General features: G+C 36.5%; 3 protein-coding genes across 3 annotated transcripts; 2 read left to right on the plus strand and 1 right to left on the minus strand.

Annotated features, from left to right (window-relative positions):
- The first annotated feature begins 35 nt into the window (after positions 1 to 35).
- On the plus strand, positions 36 to 4,575 carry LOC131796440 (transcription initiation factor IIA subunit 2-like). The gene is made up of 4 exons (XM_059114028.2): positions 36 to 194; positions 3,023 to 3,127; positions 3,216 to 3,342; positions 3,997 to 4,575. Exons 1-4 carry the CDS (start codon positions 123 to 125, stop codon positions 4,023 to 4,025), a joined length of 333 nt encoding a protein of 110 aa, XP_058970011.1. The 5' UTR covers positions 36 to 122; the 3' UTR covers positions 4,026 to 4,575.
- A 492-nt stretch (positions 4,576 to 5,067) lies between these two features.
- On the minus strand, positions 5,068 to 7,830 carry LOC131796439 (snRNA-activating protein complex subunit 5). The gene is made up of 6 exons (XM_059114025.2): positions 7,651 to 7,830; positions 7,475 to 7,567; positions 7,177 to 7,247; positions 6,634 to 6,704; positions 5,990 to 6,059; positions 5,068 to 5,381 (listed from the first exon to the last, which is right to left on the minus strand). Exons 1-6 carry the CDS (start codon positions 7,750 to 7,752, stop codon positions 5,306 to 5,308), a joined length of 483 nt encoding a protein of 160 aa, XP_058970008.1. The 5' UTR covers positions 7,753 to 7,830; the 3' UTR covers positions 5,068 to 5,305.
- A 65-nt stretch (positions 7,831 to 7,895) lies between these two features.
- Positions 7,896 to 9,776, plus strand: LOC131796445 (nmrA-like family domain-containing protein 1). Its single transcript, XM_059114036.2, has 2 exons — positions 7,896 to 7,992; positions 8,816 to 9,776. The coding sequence occupies exon 2, from the start codon at positions 8,818 to 8,820 to the stop codon at positions 9,706 to 9,708; it is 891 nt and encodes a 296-aa protein (XP_058970019.2). The 5' UTR covers positions 7,896 to 7,992; positions 8,816 to 8,817; the 3' UTR covers positions 9,709 to 9,776.
- Positions 9,777 to 9,780: the final 4 nt, after the last annotated feature.

Raw genomic sequence — 9,780 nt, forward strand, 5'->3', positions numbered from 1 at the left:
GTGGAGGGATTAAGGCACCATACCATATTTGGTCAAATTCAAGATGGCGGCTGATTCAGACAGCCAAAAAAGGAAGCGGCTGGAAGGAGCACACTATAAAAACTCTGAGCTGCCACAGGAAGATGAGTTACCAACTCTACCGAAACACCACGTTGGGGAACAGCTTGCAGGAGAGCTTGGACGAGTTGATACAGGTAAATTATCTTTATTTGGTCGGCTACAACAAGAAAATGCTTTCAAGGGTAGTTTCTTCGGGAAGGAACAGAGGGGCTGGTTGAGTAGCCACGTTCGCTTAAGTCTGTAACTTGATTTTCCAATTCACTCGATTTGAATTTAGAGACCTGCAGTTCCAGAGACACTTGAAATTTGCCTCTTTTTGTAAGATTCTTTGTTTCATAAGAGTGTGAGGCAGAACCAAACAGAACTCGAGGATTAATTTCTTTTATTGCGTATTTCTTTTGTGAAGTCTTAACCAGATTGTGAACCCTGGCACAGAATGTCGACTTCAGCTGGTTTCTTCATTTCTTCTGGATACGCACACTTTCTTCATTTTATCTACGGCACAATATTTCCTCAACATATTAAATGAATATGAATATTTTCGATGTATTCTGGTCGAAGCTGATAGCCCCCTGAAAAAAAATACAGTAGTCACGTTGACTCTCTTTGTTTGAAAGTGAAAAACGCCTTCACGAAGACTGTAATTTCATTTGGGTTGAATCTTTTTCTCTTTTTAAATGTTAGGCGAGCTACTCCTTGCCTTTTTTTCTCAGTAAGTTTGTATTCTCTGGTATGTTCTGTATTCGTATGAATTTTATGTGCGACATAAATTTGGCCACGAAGCCCCAAACTTGTCGTCGATTGTCACTAGCGTTGCCGCAAAGAAAAGGTGGCTTTACACTTTCACGGGGGAAAAAATGAGGGCTTATAGTCCGCTGATCCAACAGAGCAGTGACAGCCTTCTTCAGAATATTTGTGTGCTATTGCACAGATCATGTAAATACCAACCTCGATCGACCCAAATAGTTTCGAATCTTTTCAACAACATTGCTGAATTAATGCATTTGATAATTTTGCCCTGTCCTCCGGATTAATACCAGTCGCTAATATCATATTGGGTTTTAAAATTACCAAATAGCAAAGTGTAGCTTGTGTTGTCTCAATCAGAATATAAAGGGTGTTGCTAGACTGTGGATCAACAGACCACAGAAGCTGCAGAACCTTAAGAAACAATGATTCTTTGTAAAATAAACGTAATCAGATAAAATAAAAAGTAAAAAGACCTTAACGCTGTCTGAAAGTTCGTTTTTGGGTATAAAGAAGAATACTTAAAAAGATAAATATGTTTCAACTGTCCTTGACGTCCTACTCTAATTGTGACAACATTCACAGTACTAGTACAAGGGTATGCAATGTTCTCCTTTTTAGGCAGTAACCGGTAGCATTTACCGCCTTTAGTACCTCTTATTACTGTTTAAAATTGCTTGGAATTCTTGAAAATTCAACAGGTAAAAGGATTGCTTTACCAGTTTGAAAATTTTTTTTACCTGTTGCGCTTAAAATAAGGGAGAACACTGGTATGTAATGTCAGTAGGAGCGATTAGCAGTCACCTACCTTGAATGTCAATAACTGAACCATAATTTGAAAGCTTTAAAGGTTTTGGTACTGCAGTATCCTAATAACACCTCATTTGAAGGCTCTTAACAAACCTTTAGGCTGTAATTCATTATACATGATCCTGGAATGAGGAACTTAAGCATAAAGTAACATTGTTGCTTGTGATGACAGTAGAATTTCAGAATTTCAGGGTGGTTGGGGCATCTGGAACGAATTTACTGCATGAAAATATTTGTATATTCAGAGTGATCATTGTGTGAACTTGGCACCCTGTGGTTGGATGTCAAAGAAATAAAAAAGAAACTTATTTATCATGTAAAAGTTATCTTCTTTAGACCTGAAAACAAAATCTCGAATAGTGCTAAGGTGTTTTTAGTTTCTTTTTTATTTCATTATAATTTTTTGTACAAAAAATTAATGGTACCACAGGTTCCAGAGGTTCTGGAGGTTCCACAGTCTGCTGATCCATTGTTTTGTAACACCAGAATATGAATTTATACAGCTTGCTTTTTATTTGCTATTCAACTGAAAATTGTTGTAAAAATAACAGTTTTTTGCTTTTAATCAATAGTAACCAAATTTTATAGAAATTTGGAAATCTTTTATATTATTTGTTTAGTTAGGAAAAATGTTGTTTTACTTCATAGTTATCCCTAAAGATCCAACAGGTAGTTTGGCAATTGTATAAACATACAAACAGTTGTAAGCTATTTATGAGAATTTAATGATAAACTATAACAACTAACAATTGACCATACATCAGCTGCATGTTCATGGGGATATGAAGCACAGGGGAAATTTTGCGAGCACACGAGAAGAGAGAGGGTTGCTGGAGAGCCAGTCTAGCTTATTGAGTGCTCTCAAAACTTCCTAAGTACTTCACTTCTCCATGAACCCACAGCTGATGTGTGAATAACATTGTCAATGCAGTATTTTGAATGTTATTTCTCGAAATAACTTAGAACTTTCCAAATTGGTTATCCTTCTGTTGATTTACTTTTCATCTAGAGCTCCTAAACAACTTTGTTAATTAGGATGGAATAGAAAAACCATCTTGAAAATCTCAAAACTTGTGGCCAAACTGGTTGGAAGTGCAGGCACTCATAGATGAAAATTAGTAGTCCAAGGCATTTGTTTGCTGACATCATTAGCATGCAGAATATGATTATGAAACATGCTTGCACCTTTGTATTTGGTTACCTCAATTTGCTAGCTATGTTTTAATATCATATGTTCAGTTCTTCTTACCAGTGAGTGTTCTTTAGAGTGTAGCAATATTTCTTCAGAGAATCTAGATACTAATCACTTGTGTCGTTATTAGAAAAGTGCATTTAATTTATGAAAATGTAGTAAGCCCAAGAGACAAGATTTGTTCACTAACCATATTTGTTATCCCATTTTCAGTCACAACAGATAAGCCCACAGCTAGCTTTGCAAGTTTTACTACAGTTTGATAAAGCTATTAACCATTACCTCTCCAGTAAAGTCAAAAGCAAAATTTCTTTCAAGGTAGGTAAAATATGCCTTGTTTTTTATTAACACAAGTAACACATATTACTGACATATACTCAGTTGCTCAGTTTCCCTTCTTTTTCAGGGTCACTTGAACACGTATAGATTTTGTGACAATGTGTGGACCTTTGTGCTCAATAAAGTAGAATTCCGAGAAGTAGGAGAACTTGTCCAAGTGGACAAAGTGAAAGTAGTGGCATGCGATGGAAAAGGTTTGTGCAGTGAAATGGCTTTTGACTAGAAACTACTTATTCTTTAGTTCTAGGTACGATCTTCTAGGGGATCTGGAGTGCCTCTCTGAAACATGAATCACTTCACTTTTCTTATTGCCATTCAACTTCACATTTATGAAAGGTTTCATTCCTAAAAAGTGGACTATATTGGGTTTTCATCAAGAAATTTATAGGTGTATGATCAGAACTGAGTAGGTGGTTGAATGAAAACATGACATGCACACTCTCTTGAGGGGTCTGGTGGCATGCTCCCCTGAAAAATGTCTTAAATTGAAGCTTTCCAAAACGTGATTTTCAGCTTTCTGGGACATGGGTGAGTAACCTTTTATAGCCACACATTGAGGCAAGAATCAGTTCAAAAATACATATTTTGTGTCTTTTCACAATTTACAAAGGAGCTGACCCAAAATTTTCCTTTTGCTACTGAGTTTCCACTGCCTACCAGTTGCTAATAACAACCTTAAATATGTGACTGGTTCCTTTCATTATAACCATATAGTAAAAAACAATTTCATTGCCACAAGACTCTAGAAAGGCACAAACAACAGTCAGATCTTGTAAATGAAAAATTATCCCTCCTTAAAGTTTACCAAGGTTACGTTAGTTTTTATTTTTGTTTTTCTTTCATTGCAGCATCAGCAGCAGATGCTGGAGGTTCCTGATGATGACTCAACATTTCCTGATCCTCTCACTAAAAACATAGAAGTAACATCTGTTCCATAATGATCAGTTTTGTCCCTTTTAACCTTCAAAGCAACTATTACAAGCTGCTGTAACCTACAGGGCTTCACACGTATGGTTACAGTTGTGTACTTTTTGTCAACTGCATCAGTGTTGCAAAGTCAACAAGAAGTGTACATTAGATTCAGTCTTTGTAATAAGTAGATCCAACAAAATTAGAGCAGGATCAAGTTTTCCAGAGCTACAAAAGAGGATTAATTTCTTGTTTATTATTACAGTTTTCAGTTCAACATGCACTTAGAAGGTGTACTCTTTTAGTTATAAGTAACATTGAACAAAGCAGAGCAGAAAGGAGATTCCAGTTAAGTGTGAAATATACCACAATCACTAAGCTTTATATTTCTGCTGTTATCTTCCATAGCTATGTTTAAACTTTTTCTAGACACATATTACATCATATGCAATAATTTCACTAGAGTCTTTGAAGCTGGGTACAAAAGTGTTCAATAAAGTTTAACAATTATCACATTATTTTTGTCATCACTCCTCACTAGCACTCCATTCTTAGTTAACATTCCTCCTTGCTATACAATCTTCTGGAAAATTGCTTGAAGTTAGCAGTCAGGACTTACATTCTAAAACTTGCCCTTTTTTCAGTTTTAGAGAGAGTAACATGCTTTGGAACACCTTAAAAAAACTTGTGATTTGTTCTGTTGCAATTTCATCTTACATTTATTCACCACAGTCAAGTCACAAAGAGTGCCATGAGTTGGGGAAAACTTAACTTGCATCTAATTTCTCTGCACAAGATCACCCCTGAGTCAAACAAAGTCACAAGAGTAAAAGAAATGATCATGAGTTATCCTTATCAGCATCTTCGGAAATGTATGGAGAATGAGCATACTGCTGTTAGGATGTACAGGATGAATTGAACCCTTGACTTTAACAATGATATGCAGTATGCAAGTAAAGCTGTTAATAAACAAACAACATTGTAACTGGTACTTCAATCAACAATGCAGATGAAACTAATGAAGTTTATTTCCCAATTTACAAATTTTCAAACTTACTGTTTATATCTGGTATGTACAATCATGGTTGCTGTTGTTTTTATAAAATATTTTTTGGCTTTGTCTTGGTTTGGATAAATTCTTCCAACCATTGCTTCAAAATCATGGAAGTCTCTAGTAGTATTGTGACTGAGTTCTTTGTTCAGTGTAACACAGCTTGTAACATGCAAGAAATATATTCCCAGGAGCAATCAATAAAGATATTCTTCCTCATCATCATCATCAAAACCTTCAATCTCTTGTTGCAGTACATTCTGTATAACAGATCTAAATTATATTGAGATAAAAGGAAAATGATGTCAGAATTAGGTCACTTTGAAAACATAAAATAAACTTTGGAGTGAGAGATTTTGTGAAGAATTATTAGCATGGTGGATTGGGAATGGAAATGTCTTGGTTTGAGAGTGAATAAGAGTCATTGAGTTATCTCTATGGGAGACTTGACAAAATTTTATTCTATTAGTGCCCCTCTCTTCACCAAGGAAAACAGATTAATACTGCAAAAATAATTGGGAAAACTTTAGAAACTGCTGCCAGGAGGTTTCCTCAACCTGGGATGGATTGCAGCTTGAACAATTCCATCCAAGTGGATTTACAACTCTCCTGGTCGTTTCAAGCTACAAGAACTGGGTGACACCTCAGCATTGATGGGGCTGCTACAGACTGATAGGACACAACCCAACCCCTAGGAACAATTTGTATTTTTTAAATAATGAAGACAAAGTAGTTCATGTGGTGTTTTCCCAACAAGAAAATTAAATTCTAAAAGTTAGACTTCTAACCACACAGATAAACTTAATTTAAGAAGAGTTTAACCTAGTATCCTTCATTCCAAGGACAATTTTGAACTAAATATTTGAACACCCAAATCTTACCTAGAAATGTCCAGATCAACATTATTGTTTTGTTGATGCATATTTGATATTGCATTCAGTAACTGCTGACCTATTAAATAATAAAAAATGTATCATTTAATACAAAAGGATTTTCAAAGTACTGTACCATTACATAAATATTATGAAGTATACTGTCCACATTATCAGGAGAAAAATCTGGAACCTAAACCTGGTTTTGCTCCTATATGCTCTTTAAACCTAAACTCCCTCTATCTCAATGGTAATTCTCCTTAGTTCCTGCCGCACAATTCTTTTAAATGCAGTTCTGAGAATTCAGAGTTAAATCTATATAGTCCCCTTGTTGAGGTTCTTCTTTATTCTCATTGCCCTTCTGCATGATATGGTATTGATATTGCAGAGAGAAATTACTCACTGATCACTGGTTGGGGTTACCAGTAGGAAAGAATAAATAGGTACCGGTAATATATTCATCTGGAAAAATCAAGATGTAAAACTTAAACCAACTGTAATAAGCATGCAAATCTATCCTCATACATTGTATTAAATACACTGATCAACTTGCAACAAAAATTTGGGGGATTCAGTTTTATTCTGATCAATTGAGATTAAATACTGTGAATACTTGAACAGTAACAATGACAACTAGAATTGATTTCACTCACTGTAAGCAGGTTCATCATCATCCATATCATCTTCATCTTCTTCTTCTTCCCCTTGATAAATGTCATTATTCCTATAAAATCACATGTTTGAACACCAAAGTTGACTTAATACTCATCTATTTGTAGCAAAATAGTAATTTTTGAGGGGGCCTCCTAGCTTCTCATTTCTCCTTACCATATCACCCCTAAATCAAACAATAAGGTCATGAAAATAAAGGGAATGATCACTAACTAAAGGAACTCTTGATTGTAAAGCAAATTCTCCTTGTCAGCACCTTAGGAAATGTATAGAGAACAGTATTGAGAATTAATATGCATTCTAATGTTAGGGTGCAAAGGGTTGACAAGACATGATCTTGTTTTCATACTCATTCAGTTTAAAAAAAATGTATCATTGGTCAATAATTATTTTAGCACTTTGCCTGTTGATGTACAAGTACTTTTCACAGAGGTTTCCTGTATTATTGGTAAGAAAGTAGTTGGAATACTTTTGCTGAACATATAACAATGATTTTAAAAATCATAAAAATATAAACTTCTTACATCTCAGTGGTTTTTAGTCCTTGCAGTGGGATATGATTGACTTCATCAATCTTAAGGCTGGATGATGAAGACTGAAACGAAAAATTGTGCAAAAAAGATTGTACTTATACTTGATTTGATATCAAAAACTTTCCAATTAAACAAACTTAGTCCATTTTCACAGTTCATCTCATCAAAACATTTTAGTAGTGACACTTCCCCTTTACATTTCTGCTTTGCGAGAAAAAGATAGTATTGGCTTTTATAATTTTATCGCTTGAACGAGGTTTGATCCGTGGAAATAACAACGTACACCTACCACTTGAGAAGTCTTGCTAAACAGTTCCATGGTTGTCTGTTGGGGATTCACGCTGTCTTGCTCTAATAACTTCATAAGGGCCATTTCTTCCACCTGAAACATTTTAGTTAGTGACAAAACGCTTCGATTCTTGAGCAAGGTAAACTAAAAATTTGGAAATTCAGTAGAGACTTCACCTTCAGCTTGTTCAGCTGTTCCATTAGCTTAGCCTTTTCTTCTCTCAGAAACGCCTCTTCCTTGAGGAGAATTTCATTCTGCAACTTCTCTAAAGATGCCATGAGATTCTATAAAGGTTTAAGATCAGAAAATGTCGCAAAACAAAATTTTTTTTTGGTCGGCGGCCATCATTGCAAATAAATGCCAGGCAGCAGATTATAACGAGTGGGAGCTGGATCCTAGGACAGACTAGTGAACATACATAACAAAATGCCCCAAACAGGGCGATTGGGGTGATTTCATTGACTTGGTGTGTCTAAAAATCCTTGGGGAAGTTGGGTTTATTAAGAAAGGACTAGTGGGTAAGTTACACTGCGAAAAAGCTATAATTTCCCTCTTAAGTATAAAACGCACTTGATTTAAAAGGGAACAACGTTGAGGGCAAAGTCTCAACAGAAATTTGCATTGTCGTTTAAGTCACGCAATAATACACACCCAGGCGGATGGCATTCCTCTCTTACAAAGGAGGACATAAGTTGGGAAAAAAAAGTCCAATAAGTTACGATGGAAACTATCTGTCACCGTTCAATAATAGGGAGTGAGTGTCTCCCTCGTGACGCAAGACGAACACAAAATCATCGTTTCCTCGCGGTTTTGGGATTAGGTCGTTCGTATTTCCTAAGGCTGTGTTCGCCACGGAATCTTCGTCATTATTGTATTTAAAATAAGTTGACTTCTATTTAGCTTTCTTTCTTTAATTTTCTTAGTTTCGTTTAAATCCTCTTTTAATTATGTCGAAATATCTTGCAACAGTGAATTAAAAGAGCCATCTTTACTTCATAGATTGCAACCTCTAATTTTAATTTTGCAGGTGACTGATTTTGGATCACGTTCCCCAATAAAAAACCTTTAGAATAGTTTCACCTCCAAGCTCAAATTTTACTTTCAATACCTCTATTTCAGTACACTTTCTCTTGGTCAAGTTATTTTTGTAAATTAGAAACTATTTAACGATTCAAAAAGCGATTCAATTTAGTGATCTTGGTAGAACCCATTTGTGCATATTTTAGATCAGTTGCTCTCTCAACGGTCCATGTCCTCGATGCTTAATTATCTGCACGTAGGTTTTTATCAGATTCTGCTTGTCGCCTTAAAGTTGATTTTTTTTTTCATTCTCCTATCCAGCCATGCCGAAGCCCACAGTGTTTGTCCTTGGCTGCAGTGGATCTGTGGGGTCTGCCACGGTGAGAGCTCTGTCTGAAAAGTACTCAGACAAAGTTAAAATCCTAGCTGGAACCAGAGACCCAACATTAGAGAGGGCAGTCGTGTTAAAAACCCTACCAGGAGTGACTGTCCTTCGAGCTGACATGAATGACAAAGAGGGATTGCGTGAGCTGTTACGTGGCGTGATGTCTTTGTTTATTGTGACCCCAACCAATGGCTGGAAACTTGCGATTGGAGCAGCACTGGAAGCCAAGTCATCTGGAGTTAAGCACATCCTTACTGTGAGTGTCCTTACTGTCGAGATAACCGATTCCATCTACGGAAAACAGTATGGCGAGCTGGAATCAAGTGTGAAGGATCTAGATATACCGTACACCTTTATTCGCCTTCCTCCTTTCGTTGACAACTATTGGGGCCACAAACAGTCTATTCAAGAGAAGTCATCATTTAGTACCCCAGGGGACCCAACTAAACCTTTCTCAGCTGTTGTGGTAGCTGATGCTGGGAGGGCTGCGGCGGCAATCATGGTCGAACCAGAGAAGCATTATGGAAAGACCTACAAGTTGATAAGCAATCGCCATACTCTGGGAGAGCTTGCTAGCACTTACAGCGAAGTCTTCGGGAGGAAAATTAAATATGAACGAATCTCTTACGAGAATTGTAGAAAGCGTCTCGTCAACGTGGTTGGTTTTAGTGAAGAGGACGCCGATGGAATCTTAGAAATCTACCGGATGACGGATGAAGAGAATCCTTTGATCGATGATCCCGATATGACACACTTCACCAAGATCACTGGCGAAGAGCCTACTACTTTAAAGGAGTGGGTGATTGAGGTAGCTGCAGCCTTCAAGTGACTGAGTTTTACTATCAAGGCATTGTTCACTAAGACTGGTATAAACAAAATAAAGCTTTTAAAAGAAAATGAG

This window comes from Pocillopora verrucosa, chromosome 1 (genome assembly GCF_036669915.1).
Source record: "Pocillopora verrucosa isolate sample1 chromosome 1, ASM3666991v2, whole genome shotgun sequence".
In the NCBI taxonomy this organism is placed as follows: domain Eukaryota; kingdom Metazoa; phylum Cnidaria; class Anthozoa; order Scleractinia; family Pocilloporidae; genus Pocillopora; species Pocillopora verrucosa.